The following is a 22,942-nucleotide window of genomic DNA, read 5'->3' as shown; positions in this document are numbered from 1 at the left end:
TTCTGATCGGAGGGTTATTTCCTTTTCATAACCGCACATAACTGGCGAAGTTAAAACTCTTGTTTTAGTGTAGTGGTCGATTGACAAGTGAGTGAGTGGGGCTTTGCTGCTATTCTAACTGATTAGCATTTTCAACTACATTCAACCACCTCAGAATTTGATTAATTGGGAAAAATCTCAAAAGGTTTTTGGCATCGTTTACACCTTTTGTGTCATCCTATTTCAGACAGATTGCCCAAAGCGTATCTTAATACCGGGTGTAATTGGGGCCTGAGCAAGTAAGTAGCTTAACACACACCATAGTAGTCAGAACTGTTTACAGACATGTTGTAAACGTCCAAGGACGAGTGATGGAAGCCTGAACATCCCTTCCAAATTGAACCCAACATCTGTAAATATAAATGTAAAATCATTATTGTAGGCTTACTGTAGTAACTTGGTAAGGTGAGAAAAACTTTTTTTTATGTACTGGTGTAATCATTTCTAACAACAAATTAAACCAGAAATACCCCATAATGTACCTTTAAGTTATTTTCAGAGAATTCTTAGTATTCCTTGATGCTCATTCTCAGATAAGGTCTGAGATCTCTGGTATTATTTTCAAACAAACATAAACTCAGTTCATGGTCTATATATCATTTTAGCTTTCACTTTCTATGATTCTCTTTTAAATAGTTTTACAAGATATATTGTATATTGAGGACCAAAATATTTTTACTTTCAAATTTCGTATGTTTTATGTTTAGATACTTTTTTTTATCGTTACTGGTGACTAAGACTAAATAGTAAAATGCAACTTTGCACTTCCCAGATATCTTAAACAACTGGTCAGTCAGAAGAGTAAATAGAAGGACCCCTCGCTGATTTTCCTCTCTCACTTTTCAGTTTTCTCCAGGTTTTCTTCAATTTCTTTCCGCTGTGTCTTTGTTCCATTTTTGTCTCTGGATTAATGGTTTCCCCTGATGATGAAGGGCCTCTCATCTTTTTTGCTTCATGTTTGTTTTTATTAAAGCGATTATTATCTCTATTAACACACCATGTTCATGACGTTTTAATGCATGGCTTGTTTTCTAACATGTTGTCATGCCAGCAGTCAAAAAGGGTGTGCCAAGAATATTACATACCTAAACAAACAGAGATATATAGCTTTAGTTCTGATAACAATGCACAGTGTGGCTTTTGTTGCTTTGCAAACTTCCTTCGACTGCATGAATGAAAGGGTCTCGTTTTCTGTTTCTGTTTCTCATTTTCTTCATTTAGCTGTTCCTTGCATTATCTTTTGTGGATCCTTTTTTTCCTGTTTATTTTGTCTCTTTCTGTTTTCATCTGTATTTCATTCCACTTTTTCGTTTCTAGTCTTTGCCATTTTGTTTCCTTTTCCTCTATGATTTTTCTGCTCCTCCTGTCCTTCTTGTCCCTCCATTCTGTAGAGAGGAGTCCTTCTACTGTACAGTTCCTATTACTCCTATAAAGAGAGATGTGTCAGGTCTAGACCATCTGGAGGAGGTGAGCAGGGTTGCTAAATTGGACTGAACTCATCTCTGTTTGGATGTGTTTTCATACAACCTAGATTGCGTATGGACGCTTAATAGATTTGCCAATAAACACCATTAGACATAAGAAAAAAAAACTGTTTATTAGTGTACTTTTGAATATGGCTTGGAATAAAAGCATGTTCTTTACGAGTTTTATGAGGTACTTGTGCGTAGATGACTCTTCAATGAATACCCAGTCCAGATTCATTTTCTCAAAGCAAATAATCAGAATAGATTGTATTGGTAGACCGGATATTGTATGTATTGTTTTGGTTTTTTATATAAAAATGTATATGCATTATTATAGCAGTGCCCTGCTGTTACTACCTAACAGTCACTTGATGATTTGGTTTGTATTGCGTAAGACATGCAGAGTGAAATAAATCTTAATATATTATTATGACACATGGACATGGAAATTCAGTTCAAAACAATCAATCTTGTTGGTCTACTCTCCAAATGACACTTCTAGAGGTTGGATTTTCATTTGCAGAAGGAAGAGTTTTTGAACAAATATCTTAGGATGGTCTATGATTCACAATTTTGAAACATTTCTGTGAGTCTAGGCCTATTTCTCTCAGTATATTCTGGTGGCGTGCTAATGTGGACAAAACTCCATACAGATGTAATCATCAGAATGAGTGTTGGGTAAACAACCGCATCACTGATAAGATAGAGTAGATGATTGAAACCATTTTGAACCGTTCACTGACATCACCTAGTAGCAGTGTCGTAGAGTAATATACCAATAGAATAAACCTTTCAATTACTAATTCTGACTGCATTGTTGGCCTTTAACTTAGCCATTTCACATTATCCTGTTGACCTTTAACTTATTTATTGACATTATCCTGTCTTTTTGTTTAACGTTTGTTTTTTATTTTGCTGGTGTCTCAGAACATGAAGCTAGGTGCACCGATGAATGCTGAAGGAGGTGGCAGTCCCATAGTGAAGCCCAAAGGAGACAAGCAGGTGGAGTATCTGGATCTAGATTTGGACCCTGGGAAGTCATCAACTCCTCCTCGGAAGGTAATAAATGTACGTTTACAACTGCTGGCTACACCTTTACACAAAATGTATTCAATTTATTTTATCTGACTTGTAATGCAGAATGCAAAAAAATATTGTTTTTGAATAAATAAATAAAACCTATTTCCTCTCAGTTCAAAAATTCAGATAGGACATGATGTTTCAGATGTTTATGCAGGTTTATAAAAAATATATTAATATTTAATGTGTATGAATTGGTATGTGTCCATTTTTAAGAGTAATTGCGGTGACTCTACCATGTCATTGTACCGTTAGAGACGGAGAGGTAAAATAAACTGTAAACATTATTATGCGATTAACTACAAAAAAAAATTATTAATCGCAATTTTAAAAAATGTATCGACTGACAGCACTAATCTTAACTGAAGAAATCAGACACATACATTTTAATGCTTGTAAAAAAAAAAAAGTGTTAAAACATGATAGTTTTGGCCTGAACTTTCCTGATTGGCGCACCTCTAAAATAAAATGATATGGAAAGACTTGCTTGTGTGTGGTTTTAATCGCTGTTAGTCGGACACACTTTTTCTATCTAAAGCTGACAGGCGTACAATGGGGCCATAATACATACCGACACCAATGTTATTACCCCCGGACCTTATGATATGTCTACTCTAGCCTTCTGTTTTCTGTTAGCTAGCAGGAATGAAACATGTATTTCTCCCAGCTTGATTGAATGTTAATGAGAAAAGCCACATAATTACCAAAGGTGTATTTGCCCAAAGAACAGACTGTCAGTGGATGTTCATTGTTTATTCTATCATATTGTGCCATCTCTCTAGAGACTAGTGAGTGGCAGCTGTTTAAATTCCTGGTCCGATTTTCTTGAGATATTAGAACATTATTTCTGACATCCAGTTACTATCCCTATCCCTCTGCCTTACTATTGCTCTGCTTATGAGTATCCCACATGGAATTTATGTGCTCAGGACTCCAAAGAAAGTTCTGCATATCTCCCAACTCAATATAGTTAATGATATCAAAGTAACTAACCTCAGACCATCGCTTCATATCATCTACATACTCAGGTGAGGCGATCTCGAATGTTTGTTTGTTTGTTTGCTTTTTCTTTTCCATTGCTGCAAATGTAATACTTTACCTGCCAAGAATATGTGCTGATAAGGGTGAAAACACTGGAGTACGGATATTGACAGCAGAATCGTGTAATTCTTCCGCATTCAGGAACAAGGTTAATAGAAAGTCAGATTTGTTTTTAATCAAATTGTTTTATTATGTTTCCAGGAGTGTTGGTTAATCATGCTTTTGAGACTTTACAGGCATTACTGCTTATTTTCTGTAAAGCTGCCTTGGAACAATGTGTATTGCGAAAGGCACAAATAAAAAACTATACAAATAAAAGTTATTTGATTTTACTTTTATGTTGCAATGGGTTTTTTTTCTACTTTGGCATCAAAATCTCAATGTTCTCTCTTTGCACTGTCAAACAAACAAGTGATAGCCAATGTTGAAGCATTTAACTGATAAGAAATTAGGATAACTAATTCTGATTCAAAGTACTTAATTCAAGTGTGCTGTCTGTCTGCACTGGTCTCAGATCAGTTGAAAATGTACCTTATTTCCATCCTAATGCCATATAAAGCCTCTGAAAGAATTTTTTTTTTCTCAATGTGAAATTGCACTGTAAAGACAGAATTTCTAATGAAAAACTAGCACTATTGTCCACTATAGTGGCCATTGTGTTTAATAGTGTGCTGTTTCATGATAAATCGCTCAAACTTCTGTTCGGATGAAACTCAAACCGTTTTCAATGTAATAAAATTTTTACCAGATGTAGTTTTGTCGGCGCTTCTCCAAAAGACAAACTCCGCTGTGGTTGGTGCCATGTTGTTTTGTCACATCACTCTGTGCGTCTAAAGTTTTACCCTTTACTGACACCCCAGAATCGTCTGTACTGAGATCAGTCGGTTTAAATTAATCAAAATTATGAGTTGGATATTGTAAAGCCAAAACACAATGTATGCACAGAATGATGAGGGGTTGCACAATGTTAAACATTTTGGCTGATTTGATCTTGCCTTTAACTTACTGTAAAATTATTGTACTCAGAACTCCGTGTAACAAAGAAGGTACAAAAACAAAAGTCTACAAGATAGGGCTGAAACCAATTTTTGTTGTCGAATAGCTGTTTGATCATGTGGGACGTAACATGAGATAATTATACAATGATTTACTTGATGATTAGTCAATTATCCAAATAAATGAGTTGTTAGTTGCAGCCCTATTATGAGACACCGAGAGTGAGACTTGTAATATTTTTCTCTCTTTTAACTGCTGTCTCCAATTTCTCCACCTTGCAGAAGAAGAGTAATGGGACTGGTGTTTCAACGTCAGATGAGCGAGTTGACTATGTGGTGGTGGATCAGCATCGAACGCAAGCTCTGAAGAGCACACGTGAGGCCTGGAGTGATGGACGGCAGTCGACAGAGACAGACACCACAACCAAAGGGGCCAAATGACACCCATCTCTTTCGTCCTCTCTGCTTGATCAGGACTCTCGGTAGGCTGAGGAGTAGAGGACACTGCACACAGTCGGAACCTCCAGCCTCCTCTTTTGTGCCTCCAGGTTTGATTTTAGATACAGCTGTGTGGCAGCGCCTAGGTTACAGCTCCCAGATCAGCTTGTTTACAATGCTTCCTGCTAGATGACAGCACCCATGCAGGGGAGAGCTGATCTGAGGTAACCTCATGTATAAGCTGACAGTAGGATGGACTGTACTCTGCACAGTAGTTGAAGGATTGCCGAGCCTTGAAAATGAAAACTATGCTTACAGAGCAGCATTAGTCATACAATACGAATACACACTTTCCCCTCCCCCCCACACACACTCAGACTTTGGATGTCTTTTCCCTCCATTGTGGTGTTTAAGCACAATATTCCATGAACTTGGGGTGCGTCAGGTCTGTATTTGGCTGTTTGACTGATCCTCAAGGTTATTTTTATTTAAGATGTTAACAAAACTGCCATGGTGAATAGTTTTTAAGAGCCTTAGGGGCCGTTCACACAAAACACGTTTATACATTCGTCTGCGCTGTTTTTTTTTGTTTTGTTTTTTCATGTAAACGCATTTGATGGGCGTTGGAACATTGCGCAGCGTCTCGTGCAGGATTGCTGCTTTTTAAGAAGGCTTCGTTGCGCTTCTACTAAGATGAATGTGTTTGTTTTAAATTTTATTTGCATTTAAGACAGCAGACAGACTGTATAAAGTGTTATGTACATGAAAAAGTGTCCTTTATTTGTATCTGATATCTTGTATGTTAAGGCTAAGGTGTGGATTCTGCAGGATAGAAGTCTACACTGTCTAAGAAGGTATCAGAAACTATGAAATGTTAATGTTGGAATCAGGAACTGTGATTAGATTTAAAAGAGAAGATAAGTTCTCTTGTTTTTTGTTGTTGTTTTTTTTGTTTCTTCAATGCAAGGTATCCACTTACAAAAGGTACTCACTGAAAGGTTTAACTCAAATTCCTTTATTTTATTTTGCAGCTATGGATAATATCTTTAGTGTTGCAGTTCACATGTTCTCATAGAAACCTTTTGAAAACGCTTACGATGCAAGATTTTATAGGCTTTATAAGATGCCTTCACAGAGGGGGGAATAGCCGGTAAAGTAGTTTAGGGAATTTTATTTTTATTCTGAATTCTCTGTGTGACTGGTGCATCAGTACATCTTATTGCCACTTTGATAATTTATTGCAGATGGAGTTCCACAGCCCTTTGAGACTAATTGCCTTACCATTGCAACTCTTTTTGAATGTTGTAAATATGATCTGTTCAGTAATTTTTAGCTCATGTCAGAATACATCAGATTACTCTGTGTGTAAAAAAATAAATAAAAAATAAATAAATAGCTCTACTAACTACCATTCTTAAACCAAGAAGACACAGTTAATGTGTCACGACACCTTTGGTGGCTTTAGCTGTATATATCAATACAGACTTTTCAAGCATGTCCTCTTGATTCAAAGCTGTGCCTCTATTGTTTCCCTGCTACTCCATTTTTTTTCTTTTATGAGTCCCCAGACCCTGATGCTTTATATCTTTTTTTAATGAATCCAAAATAAATGTACATTTTAAAATAAACGATAAAAAAAAAAGAAAATACATTTATTGTTTTTTGTTTTTCTTAATTGTGATATCTTTGTAGAGTTTTTCAGAGCTGAAGTTTGTTATTACAAGAGTAAGAAGTTAATGGTTAATATTGCAACACAAATGGTGCCCGCTCATGACTTCCTTTTGATATCTTTAAAATAAACCAATGCTGAAGATAGTCAGGGGAGTCTAATCTTCACCCTACTAAACTGTTTCTCAATGGAAGCTCTGGCATATAAGATTATTGAAGCTCACAACATTGCTGTGAGCTTTTCTTGACAAAGGCTTCGCTTTATTTCAGTTCTGATGATTGGAAGCTCAGCTGTTTTCATTTTGGTAGTGTTCAGTTATCCTATCAAAGGGTGTTCACACATACAAAGATTAGGTTGCTAGAGGTCACCAAGTCTGTTTGTCGCTAGTAGGCGTTACTACTTAAGTGCAGTATACAACCAGGTGGCGAATCACTGTCTGTACTCCCATTGGGATTTGCTGCATATAACTGCTCAGTTGCATAAAGCAAAATTTTGCTCAACTTGGTCACAACACCATCGATCTTGGCCACTCATTTTGACAGCTTTCATTGAAAATGATTGACCTTGATGTCGCTGTATTTGTAAACAGCCCTTTAAAAATCTTTGTCCCTTTAGGTGAGCCTCGATTGGAATCAGCTTCTTTCTCAATGCAGTTTGGAACATGTTGCATGTGAAGCACACTAGATGGAGCAAATAATCATGTCACAGAAAGATTAGAGTAGCAGAAAATCAACTAAAATTTCATCACCGGTTATAGATGTATGCATTTTATCTTTTTAACACCTCAGAAGCACTTTATAATAAACTAGTAACAGATTGTTTTCATAAAAAAACAACTATATTATTTCAAGTCTCTTGGCTGTAGGATCTCTTGTGTATTTTATGTTCAAGAGAATGTTTTATGATTGGTTTTCTGACTGTGTTTGGAAGATGTTGGTTTGTATCTGGCAATTCAATTGTAAAATGTTTTAGCAATATCACACAAGCAAGAGTTGATGAGGGTGATTATTGCTTTTATAAAACAGTATAAACAAGAAGTTAATATCAGTAAACTTGCATTTTTGACACATGATAGACAGTTATTTTTTTAAATGTTTGTTCTTGTAATGAAAATGGTTCCAAAAGTATCCAAAGCAGAGCATTGCGCAGTCTGGCAGCCTGTGTGGAACGCTGTGAACTCGGTCAACCTGATTGACACAATGAAGTGTCCCAATGCTGTTAAACTAAAAATCAGCACACTTGAAACACCAATTGTCCAATCAAATTAGAAGACCGGAACTAACAGTTGTACAATAAACAATGGCTGACATTAAACAATAAACTGAAAAAGGTATTGCCAGGTAAAAAGCCAAAAAATTAAACCACGTTAGTCAAAATATAATTAGCACATTCAACATTCTTTGCTTAATTTTGTAAATCTGTACTGAAGTATTTAACATGAAAGAAACATTTACTATGTAACAATGCTTGATATGTGTGGTTCACAACTTTTCAAGTTTTATCAGGGTGTACTGATACCTTTTGTTGACAGTAGAGTAGGCAGCTGTGTACACACAATTATATGTGATTCAGAACCACATTTTAACGTCCTGAAAATGTTATAAAAATAAGTACATTCTGAATAGTTATGAATTAATTATATTAAACATCATTTAACTCACTTTGCATAACAACACATCAGTCATCTGGGAACACTGGTCTTTGCTCTTAAACACAACAGTTCATGTCATGGAACATATAAAAATAGATACATTTATTACATAAATGTTTGAAGAAGCAAGTTCCTGCATCCATTTGTTTACTGAAACGCTTGCACACACTCAGATAAAGAAGATTACGCATTGAATGAAAATAAAACAGACAAACAAAAACTATACTCAGTAATCCTGACCCAGATCTATTTGCCTAAGACTTCTGGTTTAGGCTTCTGATGGCCAATTTGGGTCATTCGTGCCATTCGTACTATGTAACATTAAGTTTTTACTTAAACATTTGATACATTTGTTGGGTTGATTTATGTATAATGCAGACAAGTTATGCTAATGTTACATTTTAATATAATCTGATCTTGACACAAGCTTAGCAAGAGGTAACAGCAAAGCACAGATTTACTCTGTCTGAGCACATGTTTACTGTGGGAGCCAATGGGAGCATGCTGTAACATCAGTACTGCAAAGCTCAAACTTAATCTTTGGGAATATGCAACAAGCAACCTCCCTTGGTTTGGCCAGGTTATATGAGAGCTTCTACTTGTCTTTGAGGCAAGATGTCTTTATTTCTGATTGGATGAACAATCTAGCAGTTCACAATTAAGATGCCATTTGTAACGTTGCAGAATCTGTGGAACCCTACATGAGAGCCACACATTGGATGGTGTCATTTTAACTAAGGCTCCAAATCCCAGCATTGTTGTCTTTCATTGAATCAATCTGTCACAACCTCAGCTGCTTTGCTTCTTGGGAGGAAAGCACCATGGTGAAAGTTAGTTTAGGCATGAATCTCTTAACGAACAGGGGAGGTTTTCAGAAAGAGGGGCTGTTTAAACTTCAGAGCTGTCCCTGTTGTGCCTCATTCCCGTGGCCTCCTTGCTGTATGCTGTGCATGAGGAAGCGGAATAAGGTGGATACTTCTCTTTCTTCTTGCGCCGCAGTAAGAGAACCACCATCACGACCACCAGACATACCAGCAGGATAAGCCCAGCCACCCACAGCAATGTGGACATGCCAGCAGGAAGAGGGTAAAGTGAACTAGGCCCCTTAACCAGGCTCCCCTCCACCAGAGGGTGCTCCTGGTAGGTTTCATGGCCCCATGGCTGGCTCACCTGGAGTCGGTTAGAGCGGTCCAAGGCAATATGCTGGATGTTGGTGCCTCGGTTGTTCTCGGCACTAATGTCCAAAGCCTCTGAGTCAGGCACTGCACGTCGACTACGTGTGCTGGGGTCTGATAGGGCGGAGGACAAGGCATGGTGGTACTCGAGGCTTCTTTTACCACGATTGGCATTCTCTCTAGAACGGACTGTGTAGATGGTGTGGATGAACCATTCACGGCCAGCAGTAACCTAAAGAATAAGAGGGATAACAAGTTTGATGATTCTGGAAAACCATGTTTCACTATGGGCTTCACAATGATTTTAAAAGACTGGTGAATCTCTGACCTGAAAAAGAGGAGATGATGACAGGGTGAAGCCGTCTGATCCAGGTTGTCGGACTAAAGGCAGGGCTCCAGGTGTGTCCAAAGCCAGGGTGGCATCAAACTGTACATTTCCAAAGGAGGTGGTCTGGGTTTCTGGCTGGGCTTTGTCCTAAAGTTGAAAGAATGACGTGTGTATGTAAATGAGTACGTTTAGTTATGATACTCTACATGGTGCAAGGTTTTAGGTCCTTTGGACATGTAATTTGTAAACCACTTGGCTTACATGGTGCATGTTGATTGGTCCTTTGACAAGTAATCTGTAAACCAATCAATTAGTATACATCCTCTTTGTCCAGCATGCAAATTGCTGTGTTTGCAGTTAAACTGGTTTCATTTCAGCACACTACGAGAGTCTTCTCACTAAAACCCTCGTCCTCCCCAGCACCACTTTTATAAGTCTGCTTCATGGGGGATTGTATGTTTGTCTATTTGTGCAGCACCATGCCATACATGCTTGTTACAGCATGTGTTATGTATGTCTGATTGTGCAGAATCAAGTCCTATATGTTTGACACAGCACGTCTGTGTATTGTTAATTCTTCGTTCTTGCTGTACAGCAGCAGCAGCAGCATAATCAGATCTAGTCCTCTTATGACCCTACCAACTAACTTGTTAGATTTCTTATAATACTTTTAAAAAATGTATTCTAACTTTGTTGTCAAACATGAGGTTAAAACAAATCACATACCAAGATCTTGACCCTGTAAAGCAGCGATGAAGCATCTGCCAGACATCCATACTCTTTATTGGTCGGATTGTACTTTGGTACATAGCCATCAGTACCTGTACAGAGGAACACCTTCTCTATACTGCAAGAGAAAGAGTCCCCCAGGTTCTGCACTGGGTCCACCATCACACGCCCATAGATTTTAGAACCTAGAGTGGAACCAATAGGGATCAGCTTTCAGTTACCGGCTCAGTCTGGTAGGGATAGGCATTTTGGTAATTTTGTCTTCTCGAGTACTCAAGTAATGTGATTTCTTAATTACTCATCGATTATGTAAAAACTCAACTCAATGCTCCGAAAGCTTATCCCTCTGCTCTTCCTTAAGGTTACCATCATTATCTTAATTAGTGAGCACCACTGTTTTAGCCGTGTCTGGCTGAATCATGTGTTGGGCCTCATGTAGTGAGATACAAGACAATGGCAGGCCTAACACAGTCGTAAAGCCTGACTGAGGCCCACAAATATGTGGGCACAAAATATACACATGTATTTGCAAACCACGGTTGTTTTGACCAGAGTCGCCATGACCATCGTGTTTTTAATACGCCAGAGTGTTGAACACTGTCTCTGCCCCGGACTGAAAGTCAAGGTGCACTGTGTTGGAGCGTGTTGCTGTGATGATTCAGACCGCAAGGTACCAACGAAAATCATGACATAATCAATCTCAATATTAAAAATAAGGCCTCCCTTTGACACATTTGTGTATAGTTGTCACTGACTTCGGAATTTAGTGAAAAGTCACATCATGCATGATCATTATCGATAAATTTCATGATCAGTCATTGCTGTCACTTCCAAATACTCCAGTACTCGTGCCCATCCCTACAATCTAGTAATCTTCATGAATTATTAGTGACCCAAAATGCATATAGCATATAAAATTATTTTGGTGAAAATAAATGAATTGTAGTATTTAGTGCTCATATATGAGTATTGAATAACATTAGTATAATATATCATTTCTATCTATTAATATTATTTGGACATGAATGTCTAGTATTATTACCCTCAACAAATGCGGTGTCAGTGCCCTCTCCAAAGCCCATGGAGCCATCAGAAAGCCATAGCTCCTTCTTTGACAGCAGGACCATCTGAGTGTTCAAACTAAACTCTGCTGCTACAGGGTCACTCACCTGAGAAACAGCACAATTTCAGATGATTACATTGTAATGCTATCTATGATATCATTTTAGAAGTACATTTTGCTACTTGAATCAGTAATAAAAATGTAATCTGCAGTTTCCCATGAAACGGCCGATGAGGGGCCTGTAACAAACCTGCTGAAAGCGAATGTCCATGTCAAAGGTGAGGGGTTCTCTCGGATGACAAACCGGGGGAATGGTGAATTCTCCATTAGGTGAAGCACTGCATGGAATCAGCTTTACAGTGTAGGTGCCAGAGTAGTCCCTCACCTAATGCCCACACAAAAACACACACACTTGGTTTATCTTCTTGTTTTTTATATTCATAAAATCTAATCTAATTATAAAACATTATTTTGTATACATTTTTATATATTACCATTATGACTGACAATTTCTGAATGAGAAAAAAACAAAAAAAAAAACAAGGTAGAAATACAACTTACAGCGAAGTCAGAAATGAAACTCCATTGTTGCATGGGCTGGTTGTAAGTTGGTTCGGTTCTGACCAGGGAAAGAGTGAACGTGAGGTCAGAGTGGTCAGCTGAGATTATAATAGAGGATAAAGTGGTTCCTGAAAGTCAAAACACATAAAAACCTAGTCATTTATTACTGTTTAAAACTTAATACTAGTAAAACAATTTATCAATTTCTAGTAAAAAATAAAAACTCACACAAATTATTCCTTATTATTAGATTCATATCTTTTAGAATTTAACAACACTTCTTTGGAAGTATTTCAATGACAAACGTCTGGACAAAAAAATTAATAAAGCGCTAATTGAAAAATAAATATTTGATTAATAGTGCTTGTATTTCTTGGGTATGCAATATCATGTGGTTGTATATTTAAGCTGTGAATTTTTCAGTTACAAAACATTTGCACAAATTTTTATCTTTACAAGTTCAATAATACATTTTCACCTTCCAAAATTCTGTTACAAAATATTCAGGTTTTTATTTATTTATTTATTTATTTATTTATATTTCACCTTTATTATTAGGTAGTATTCGGTCCATTATATTTCACTTTGCAAATCCGCCTCTTAAATTTCAGTGGTTAGAATTCGGTTGGAAACTCAACCTTGTACATCCTGGCACTGGCAAGAGCAACAGGGATAGGACCGGGACAGGACCGGGACAATTCCCAGTTTTCATAAATCAATTAAACTAACTTGACAGTAAACAATAGTCATTTTACAACAGTTTCTTATCACAGCTCTTTAATATGCGTGTCATTTTCCGTTTTAATGTACAACAGTATCTGAGTATCCTGGTTTATGACAAAAAATTAGGAGCTTTTACATAAACATTTATTTGAAATGTTATTATTTTCATTGTTCAATTATTAAACTTCCTTCTGTATTTTTAACATAATGCAGTTAACCATGACGTTCATCTTTTTTATTTCATTTTTATTTGTGATTTTTATATTATTAACATTGCATTCAAATCAAATGAGGGCCAAGAAATTCAAACTCACGACTGGCATTTATCTTGTGATATACATTTGGTTACCAGTAAATGCTTCCCCAATCAATGCACCTAACCAAGGAGGATATAATACTAATTCAACTCTTGGCTGGAAATATTGCTTTAAACAGTTGTTTTAATCTCCCGATAAAGCAAGAAACAGTTGCTTTAAAGCAGAAACACAGGGGAAAATGTTCAATTAAGTTAATTTTGTATGGTTGAAAATGTTCAAAAGGAGTATACACCCACTGAGCACTTTATTAGAAACACTATAGTTCTAATAAGGTGCTGTTGTAGCCTATCCGCCTCAAGGTTTCACGTGTTGTGCATTCTGAGATGCTGTTCTCCTCACTATAATTGTACAGAGTGGTTATCTGAGTTACTGTAGCCTTTCTGTCAGCTCGAACCTGTCTGGGCTAATTGGTCAATTAAAATGTATCCGATCTGGATCTGGTCACATGGTCAAGGAAAGGATCAAAAAAGGTTTTTAACTTATGCTCTTCCTCTTTTTCTCTGGCTCACTCTTCTCTCTGAGCTCTGCTTTTGGGCAGCTGGGTTACCGGCCATCAGGCCAGACTCCAGCTTTCAATGGCATCTCTATCTACCCTTTCCCACTCGTTCTGTCTTCTTCACTCGGGTAGTATGCATACTGGTTTCATCTGTATGTTTCATATATCACATGTAAATACTTTCAAATTAGATGTAACCTTTGAAGACATTAACTGTAATTAAACATTTTCTCTTTAATCCATGTCTAGTTTAATTTCTCTTTGTAAACTCTATACATTCAAGTGTTATATAAAGCATTAAAATTAGGTCAATAAAGTTCTAAAAATGCTCTCATAAATATTTTGCTATTCTAACTGTGCTGTTTTCTGTTGTTGATATAAGAAGCAGAAAGTAGAAGAAGATGGGCTGGTTTGAGTATTTCTGTAAGTACTGATCTCCTGGGATTTTCATGCACAACACTCTCTAGAATTTACTCTGAATGGTGCCAAAAACAAAAAACATCCAGTGAGCGGCAGTTCTGTGGACGGAAACGCCTTATTAATGAGAGAGGTCAACAGAGAATGGCCAGACTGGTTAGAACTGACAAAGTCTACTGTACCCTGTACAATTGTGGTGAGAAGAATATCATCTCAGAAAAAGGTTGGTGCTCTTTTTTCGGCACGAGGGGGACCTACACAATATTAGGCAGGTGGTTTTAATGTATATATAATTGTATCTTGAGGTTACTGCATCATATTGTATTATATTATAATATATATATATATATATATATATATATATATATATATAATGTGTATAATATAATTTCTGTCATTACATGCCTATTATCAGCTACCATGCACATATCACACAGCAGCACCAAATCAAACAAATAAAGGGATGTACCCATAACCACAATGTACTGAGTGGGAAGTCTGACACTCATGACATCGAGCATGGAGAAATATCATTTGACAGAGAATTTCACCACTAGATGGCTTTTTCTTTTTTTAAAGGGTTACCTGGGTGAGACATAACAAACTGTCCCCTGAATCGAGCCTCTGTCTTGAAGTTGACAACAAGACGGCCTTCTTCATTGATCCTCATGCTGGTGGGATACATGGCACCTATAAAAGATGAGTGCAAAATTAACAACAACATCAGAGATATCCCAGCAGTTTGAGCTTACAGTTGCAGGTTTATGCTGATAGGAAATGTTATAAAAGTTGTGGTAGAGATATCTGTACACTAATCTGTATGTATAAAGTACTTGAATCCACAAGTACATTTCTGTACTAGTTATTACAGCAGGGTTTCTAAAACTTGCAGATTTATTTTTATACTACCTTGCAGCTCCGCTTCCGGTGGGCTTCCAATACCATCTTGCCATAAAATGGCAGTGTCATACACAAAGGTAAGCCGTAGCTCAGACCGCAGGTCAAAATGTTGCCAGCCGCCAACAGCAACAGGAGAGTGGAAGACGTAAGACACAAACAGAGGGACACGCAGGGTCACATAGGACTGAACAAGATTCAGCACCTACAGACACAGGTGAAAAAACAAGAATGGTAAGGAAGTGGTGTTTTATGGAGTTAAAGATGCATTTGTTTTTAAATTCCCTCATAAAACTTTTCAAAGGATTAAGATATTTAATCTTTATATTAAGATGTTTATTAAGAATCTTTTCTTAATAATATCACTTAATTTCAAACAAACTGTAATTCATCAGCTCCTTACCTGTCCATCTGTGCCGATAGATCCCCCACAGTCATTCAGCAGTTCTGACATGTCATAGTAGCTACTGAACTCCCACAGACATGCCTCCAGGTTGAGGTTGCGGTAAAATCTAAGTGAATTGGCACTACGCATGGCCATATTGTACTGGTACGGTGAAGTCTCACCAATAATTTCTGGGTTCTTTGTGACATCAGTGATGAATCCATGTGCTGTTTGAATTTCATTAAAATCCAGGAGGTTAGAGCAGCGGTGGTTCCCTACTCGTGTGCCATCCGGACTCAGAGTCAGTTCAAAGTTAGAGAGGGGACGTGTGGAGATAACAGGCAGCATGCCTGGGGGAAAAAAATATTAATCTGATTTAGGGCTCATTACTCAAAATTCATTGCTGGCTATTTTTGACATTTACTTAATTAATGTTGCCTTGATTGTTATGGAAGTGGTCACTCACCATCCATGTGGGGCATAGTGACCGTGAGTTTGATCAAATTAGGATAGTCGGGGTCATCCGGGCCAGTGTAACGAATTTTAGCTGAGAATGGTTCAGCACCCACTGTACCAGGTATACGAGGTTGACAAAGACCTGCACGTAGTAGACAGAAAGTGTAATCAAATTCGCAAACATTAGTCTTTGTTCTATGTAAGTTGTGACTTGTGTTACCTAATGGAAGACCTGTATGGGGTTTCTGAAAGTTTCTTATTTTTATCTTAAACAGACACTAAAAATGAAAATGCTCTCATTTACTCACCTTCATGCCATCCCAGATGTGTATGACTTTCTTTATTCTGCTTAACACAAACAAAGTTTTTCAAAAAGAATATTTCAGCTCTGTAGGTTCATACAATGCAAGTGAATGGTGGCTAGAACTTTGAAGGTACAAAAAGCATATAAAAGGCAGCATAGAAGTGATCCATATGACTCCAGTGGTTTAATCCATGCCTTCTGAAGCAATATATATGAAACAGATCAATATTTAAGTCCTTTTTTTACTATAAATCTCCACTTTCACATTCATATTTGGTTTTTGCGGATTCACATTATTTGTGCATATGGCCACCAACTTAGCAGGGAGAAGAATTTATAGCAAAAAAGGACTTAAATATTAATATTTTTCTCACCACACCTAACATAACACATCTTATAACACTGCAATATATTTCTGTACCTGCCCTATGTACCACCTGTCTATACTTGATTATCACATTGCACTTTTCTGCTTTTTTGCACTTCTGGTTGGATGCAAACTGCATTTCGTTGTCTTTGTACTTGTACTCTGCACAATGACAATGAAGTTGAATCTAATCTAATCTAATCTAATATCGATTCAGAAGACATGGATTTAACCACTGGAGTTTATACTGCCTTAATGTGCTTTTTTAATCTTAAAATTTTTGGTCACCATTCACTTGCATTGAATGGACCAACAGAGCTGAGATATTCTTCTAAAAATCTTTGATTGTATTCAGCAGAAGAAATAAAGTCCTACACCTCTGGGATGGCATGAGGGTGAGTAAATGATGAGAGAATTTTAACATTTTTAATTTTCATCTCTTTAACTGTAATTTAATAAAACAAAAATCAGAACAAATGCCGTTTTAAATGATTTTCCTAGACACTACCGAAAAAGTTGTACTTTTGTATTAATTATTCTATTGTATAAGCCAAACTGTGGTGGTGACATCAGCCTCACCCTCCTCTCTGCTGATGACCACAATGGGCGAGCTGAGCTCCAGCCCAGCATCTCCATTGGCGTTGAAGGCTCGGGCAGCACATTGCACTCTGGAGCCAGCCTGAAAATAGATGGAATCTAATGTGATAGACTTTGTGTTTGTGAAGAAGGTGTTGGTATCCACTTCACGCATGGGGCTGGTAACTCCATCCGACCCACTGGGGGCGCTAACCAACCAGCGGTACTGAGTCATTGTATCATTGATGTTCTCCACTGAGCAAATGGAACCAGTCTTGTCAAAGTCGAAGTACTTGGGATTGCAGGCCTGATGGAACATAGACACAAGGAGGCAATCAGAAATGTTGGTGTGCTTTGGAAGAATGAGGGACTAAAAAAGCAATCTAAAAACATTTAATTAATTGACAGGAGACACTGTTGAGACTACTGGTTGTCTTTAACTGTATGTTCTGAGATCAAATGAAAAGATTCATTAATTGGGCTGCATAGTTGGTGTCACTTACTGTCACACAAACTACAGGATAGCCAGTTGGAGGGTGGGGATTGTCCTTAGCCCGAATCGTATCATCATACAACATCAACGACACCACCTGAGGCACAGCTGGGAAGGTAACATCAGCCACACTATTCATCTCTTCGATGTACACAATAGCCTTGCTAATCTGAAGAAAGTAGGAGAGGAAAAGAAACCATTTAGACCATCAATCATTTTAGGCAATCCTACGATAACGTAAGAGGCTGTTGAAGTTAACACTCAAGACATTTAAAACAAAATTTTGATATTGCTTATCAGTGCCTTTAATTTCATTATACTACTTGTCTAAATATTAGAGTTCCATACAAACAAATTTAAAAGATAGCTGTATATAAACTCAGAAAAAAAAGAAACGTCCCTTTTTCAGGACACTGTTTTTCAAAGAAGATTTTGTTAAAATCCAAATAACTTTACAGATCTTTATTGTAAAGGGTTTAAACAATGTTTTCGTTGCTTGTCCAATGAACCATAATTAATGAGCATGCACCTGTGGAATGTTCGTTAAGACACTAACAGCTTACCAACGGTAGGCAATTAAGGTCACAGTTACAATATAAAACTAAAGAGACCTTTCTACTGACTCTGAAAAACACCAAAAGAAAGATGCCCTGCTCATCTGCGTGAACGTGCCTTAGGCATGCTGCATGGAGGCATGAGGACTGCAGATGTGGCCAGGGCAATAGATTGCAATGTCCGTACTGTGTGACCCCTAAGACAGCGCTACAGGGAGACAGGAAGGACAGCTGATCATCCTCACAGTGGCAGACCACATGTAACAACGTCTGCACAGGATCAGTACATCCGAATATCACAGCTGTGGGGACAGGTAAAGGATGGCAACAACTGCCAGAGTTACACCAGGAATGCACAATCCTTCCATCGGTGCTCAGACTGTCCGCAATAGGCTGAGAGAGGCTGGACTGATGACTTGTAGGCCTGTTGTAAAGCAGGTCCTTACCAGACATCACCGGCAATAACTTCAACTGTGGGCACAAACTCACCTTCGCTGGACCAGACAGGACTTTCAAAAAGTGCTCTTCACTGATGATTCGTGGTTTTGTCTCACCAGGGGTGATGGTCGGACTCAAATTTATTGTCGAAGGAATGAGCGTTACACCGAGGCTTCACTCTGTATGCGGGATCGATTTGGAGGTGGAAGGTCCGTCATGGTCTGGGGCAGTGTCACAGCATCATCAGACTGAGCTTGTTGTCATTGCAGGCAATCTCAACTCTGTGCGTAATAGGGAAGACATCCTCCTCCCTCATGCGGTACCCTTCCTGCAGGCTCATCCTGACATGACCCTCTTGCATGACAATGCCACCAGCCATACTGCTCGTTCTGTGTGTGATTTCCTGCAAGACAGGAATTTCAGTGTTCTGCCATGGCCAGCGAAGTGCCCAGATCTCAATCCCATTGAGCACGTCTGGGACCTGTTGGATCGGAAGGTGAGGGCTAGGGCCATTCCCCCCCAGAAATGTCTAGGAACTTGCAAGTGCCTTGGTGGAAGAGTGGAGGAACATCTCACAGCAAGAACTGGCAAATCTGGTGCAGTCCATGAGGAAGAGATGCACTGCAGTACTTAATGCAGCTGGTGACTACACCAGATACTGACTGTTACTTTTAATTTTGACACATTATTCCATTTCTGTTAGTCACATGTCTGTGAAACTTGTTAAGTTTATGTCTTAGTTGTTGAATCTTTGCATAAACTTGAATCTAAAAGCACTTGAAAGTGCTTTTTTTGTTGAGTTTATGTTAAATGGATAACTATCTTTATATGTCAGTGTGTCCACTGAGATCCATCTGCATCACACAGACTCCTCTGAAAGAGACTGAATATTGTGATTGCCCCTTGTTGACAGAGGCAGCTGCCGCTTATCTATTTTAGCAAGAGAGGCACTTTAGTGTGCGTCTCTGTGACTGTGTGATGTGGCGTCTCTGGGGGTATTTATAGAGATTATGGTATCTGACCTGTGTCTCAGCCACCATATACTCGTCAGGCTTCATGTGAACAGTGAAAGCCTCACGGATCTCTCTTTGTCCATCATACAGAACTTGGATCTCCACTACATGCTCGGTCTCACCCTCTTTGAACTCCACATCTATAAGGACATACAAGCAAAGAAGTACAGAGAGGAGTAATCCATCTGTTCAAAATGACACACTCTATAGTAGTGTTACATGTTTTAAAATAATTTCTGCTATTGGTATGGCATGTAATGAGATTTGTAGTTTGTAGCCTTCATGTGTTCGCACTTCTGCTGACCTTGAGATAGGGGATTGTAGTCCTCTCCTGATGTTGCAGAGCCATCCTTGGTGTGAATTCTCACCACAGAGACCTTGGAGGTATCACCCTGACGTAGGACCGGGATCTTCACTACTGCAATCTCTCCAGGAACTTGTGGCTCTCTAATGCTGTATTTAATCTCAGCAAACCTGATGATGGATTCTGAGAAAATTTGCAACACAGAGCAAAAGTATGCATTAATATCAAAGTATTGGTCCAAGTAAGGGAAACCCAGATGTTTTATACTGATGCTTGTCAATGAGGTCTATAAATAAAAAGAATACTCACTGTCCTTATGGTCGGTAACAGTGACCAAAGCCTCTTTCTGTTCTCCCACTGAAGCTCCATATGGTGATTTGCTTTTGGGGGTGCCCAAAACCAAGCGGAAATCCTCGTCCTCTTCATGAACTGAGTCATCAACTAAAGTCACTTCACATGGCTTCTCAATCTCACCTGTAAACATACAGAGACAGATGTCACACTTTTTACTCCAGTCAATATTTCTCAGGGTAGGTTTAGTTTTTAAATTAAATTTCAGCATAGCCATGCAACTTTAAGGTATTGGCTACAAAACGGTAATACATTATTTTAGCATTATTTCCCAAGAAAAAGATTTTGTTGTGCAAATATACACGGATACATTGAACACACGTTGACCATTTATGACAACTTGCTCCACTATCCCCAAGACTGACTTTCATGACAAATACCTTTTCATGACATTTAAACCATTCAGGAAAAATCTACCTACATAGTATAATTGACCCTTCCCATAATGGTTGCCTATGTGGTTTGGTTTGGTTGTGTTTGTTTGCAGAGTTGGGAGGGTTACTTTAAAAATGTATTCCACTACAGAATACATTATGTAAAATATAATTTGTAACATATTCCATTAGATTACTCAAGGTCAGTAATGTAATTTAAATTCTTCATAGATTACTTCACCACTGGTAAATTTTTTCACTTGTTTTGACTATTAAAAAAATGCCAGTACAGTAAGAAAAAAAACACACGTGTTAAAAATAAATATCTGAAAAAAGCCTAAATATCTTATGCAATGTTGTTTCTAAAACAAGATTAAATATATTTATCTTGTTTTAAGGATTTTTTGATATTTTTACAGAAATTGTTTTCTGAATAAGTCAACATGAATATGATTTTTGCCCTAAATCAAAGATCTTACTATAGATTACATCTAACATGGATTTTCTTGATAAATTAATAATTTATTTATATATATATATATATATATATATATATATATATATATATATATATATATATATATATATATATATTTAGATATATTTAGATATATATATATATATTATATATATATATATATATTTAGATATATTTAGATATATATATATATATATATATATATATATATTTATATATATTTAGATATATATATTTATATATATATATATATAGCTCCAAACTTATTTCAGACTTCTCTGTCTGCTTGTATAAATGTAACACATCTTAAGGAAGTGTTACACCACTGTTCAAATGCTCTTTGGATCGCATCATTTATAGGGATAAATGTTTTCCATCTGAAATGACTAAATATTAAATTAAACAAACGACAATACAATGCAAAATACTTTTTGAATGTAACTGTATTCTGATTACAAACTATTTAAATTGTGACTGTAGTGGAATATAGTTACTAATAAATTGTATTTTCTATATATATAATCCTGCTACATGTATTCAGTTACTCCCTAATCATGTGCGTTTGTTTACTCAAGAGCTGCAAAAAAAAAAAAACATTTAGAATTCATAGATAGAATTCACTCAAAAAATATATATTGATTTAATAGGGTTTTGAGTTAGGTGTTTAAAAACAAACAAAACCTCAGCTAGAGAAAACATACATTTGCACAATTTGACTTTTGACTCCAAATCTTATCGTTACTGATGGAGAACATAGATGAAGGGAAGAACAAAAAAAAAAAAAAAAAACAACAGCAAAAAAAAATCAGACCTGGTAGGAACACAATGATTGAAGCGTCAGTATTGGGTCGCTCATTATAATCCATCATGACTTGGGCAGATCCCTGGCGAGTGTAACAGCGGGCCGTGGACCTCTGACTGATGTCACCACTACGGTACACCATCGCCCTCACCTTTCCATCAGCCTCATCCACCTTGTACTCCGCCTCCCTAAACTGTACTTTAGGCACTGCAAGCACAAAACAGATAATTGTACAATTCATTTGAAACTGTGAATGAAATGTATCATTGGCACTAATACTCAAATGATCTGCTGTTTACTCTCCTCGGTTATCACTCTCTACTCATATGAGATCTTTAAATATGAACTGAAATTGTTTCCAAAGTTTTAGAACAGTTTTAATTACAGTATTACTCACAATCTGTGACTGTGTCATTTATAGTGATGACTGTCTTGCTAGGCTCCCCAAGAACTGCGTTCATGGGCATACGGAGCACCAGCTCAAAGGTCTCTGGTCCCTCCAGCTCTGGCTGGCCCAAGTCATCCAGGATTGTCACACGGAAATTCTGCATTGTCACACCTGGAGCAAAATCCAAGTTACGGCTGATTCCCACATAATCTAGACCCGCTTGAAAAGGAGCAAAGAAGAACAAGAGGTACAGTGGGAGAGAGAGGATGGGGAAAGTCATAAACATCAAAAGTATTGATGATATTTTGCTTAAATAATTTTGTTTTAGACTCTCTTTTACCATCTGCTGACAAAGGTTCACTCTTCCTGGAACGGACTGTGATTGTAGCTGTCTTTGAAAGGTCAGTGCCAGTCCTCCAGACTTTAACCTCTACGTAACCATCACTCTCATCCACCATGTACTCAGTCTCTCCAAAATAGAAAGATGGCTCTGTACAAGAGGAACACTTTTTTTTTTTCAAATTATCTCAACTTTTTTCAAACTCAGGTTGTTTCAGTTTTTAAGAGAATATAA

The 22,942-nt window shown here is 37.5% G+C and overlaps 2 protein-coding genes across 8 annotated transcripts in view; one reads left to right on the top strand and one right to left on the bottom strand.

Moving 5' to 3' along the window:
• The window catches only part of LOC127644021 (GRB2-associated-binding protein 1-like), a 120,203-nt gene extending 113,499 nt beyond the window's left edge, over window positions 1-6,704 (top strand). For 4 of the 7 annotated variants that reach the window (XM_052127016.1, XM_052127013.1, XM_052127019.1 and 1 more), the window contains 2 exons: window positions 2,433-2,573; window positions 4,904-6,704. In XM_052127016.1, the coding sequence (XP_051982976.1) occupies window positions 2,433-2,573; window positions 4,904-5,062 (300 nt within the window). In that variant the 3' untranslated portion in view covers window positions 5,063-6,704. Of the gene's footprint in view, window positions 1-1,430; window positions 1,507-2,432; window positions 2,574-4,903 lie in introns of all 7 variants that reach the window. The other 3 variants (XM_052127017.1, XM_052127014.1, XM_052127015.1) reach the window with 2 other exon arrangements.
• Window positions 6,705-7,730: 1,026 nt separating this feature from the next.
• The window catches only part of LOC127644083 (FRAS1-related extracellular matrix protein 2-like), a 38,523-nt gene continuing 23,311 nt past the window's right edge, over window positions 7,731-22,942 (bottom strand). Inside the window, exons 7-24 of the mRNA XM_052127101.1 lie at window positions 22,709-22,858; window positions 22,378-22,587; window positions 21,990-22,187; window positions 20,285-20,449; window positions 19,976-20,158; window positions 19,681-19,811; window positions 17,677-17,835; window positions 17,177-17,480; window positions 15,937-16,068; window positions 15,489-15,820; window positions 15,098-15,290; window positions 14,774-14,878; window positions 12,236-12,363; window positions 11,925-12,059; window positions 11,654-11,780; window positions 10,609-10,796; window positions 9,883-10,029; window positions 7,731-9,786 (exon numbers count right to left, since the gene is read on the bottom strand). Of these exons, the coding sequence (XP_051983061.1) occupies window positions 9,268-9,786; window positions 9,883-10,029; window positions 10,609-10,796; window positions 11,654-11,780; window positions 11,925-12,059; window positions 12,236-12,363; window positions 14,774-14,878; window positions 15,098-15,290; window positions 15,489-15,820; window positions 15,937-16,068; window positions 17,177-17,480; window positions 17,677-17,835; window positions 19,681-19,811; window positions 19,976-20,158; window positions 20,285-20,449; window positions 21,990-22,187; window positions 22,378-22,587; window positions 22,709-22,858 (3,506 nt within the window). The 3' untranslated portion in view covers window positions 7,731-9,267. The remainder of the gene's footprint in view (window positions 9,787-9,882; window positions 10,030-10,608; window positions 10,797-11,653; window positions 11,781-11,924; window positions 12,060-12,235; window positions 12,364-14,773; window positions 14,879-15,097; window positions 15,291-15,488; window positions 15,821-15,936; window positions 16,069-17,176; window positions 17,481-17,676; window positions 17,836-19,680; window positions 19,812-19,975; window positions 20,159-20,284; window positions 20,450-21,989; window positions 22,188-22,377; window positions 22,588-22,708; window positions 22,859-22,942) is intronic.

Source organism: Xyrauchen texanus, chromosome 5 (genome assembly GCF_025860055.1).
Source record: "Xyrauchen texanus isolate HMW12.3.18 chromosome 5, RBS_HiC_50CHRs, whole genome shotgun sequence".
NCBI classification, from domain to species: Eukaryota; Metazoa; Chordata; class Actinopteri; order Cypriniformes; family Catostomidae; genus Xyrauchen; species Xyrauchen texanus.
Note: the sequence above shows the minus strand (reverse complement) of the source record. Positions and strands in the feature narration are given on the sequence as shown.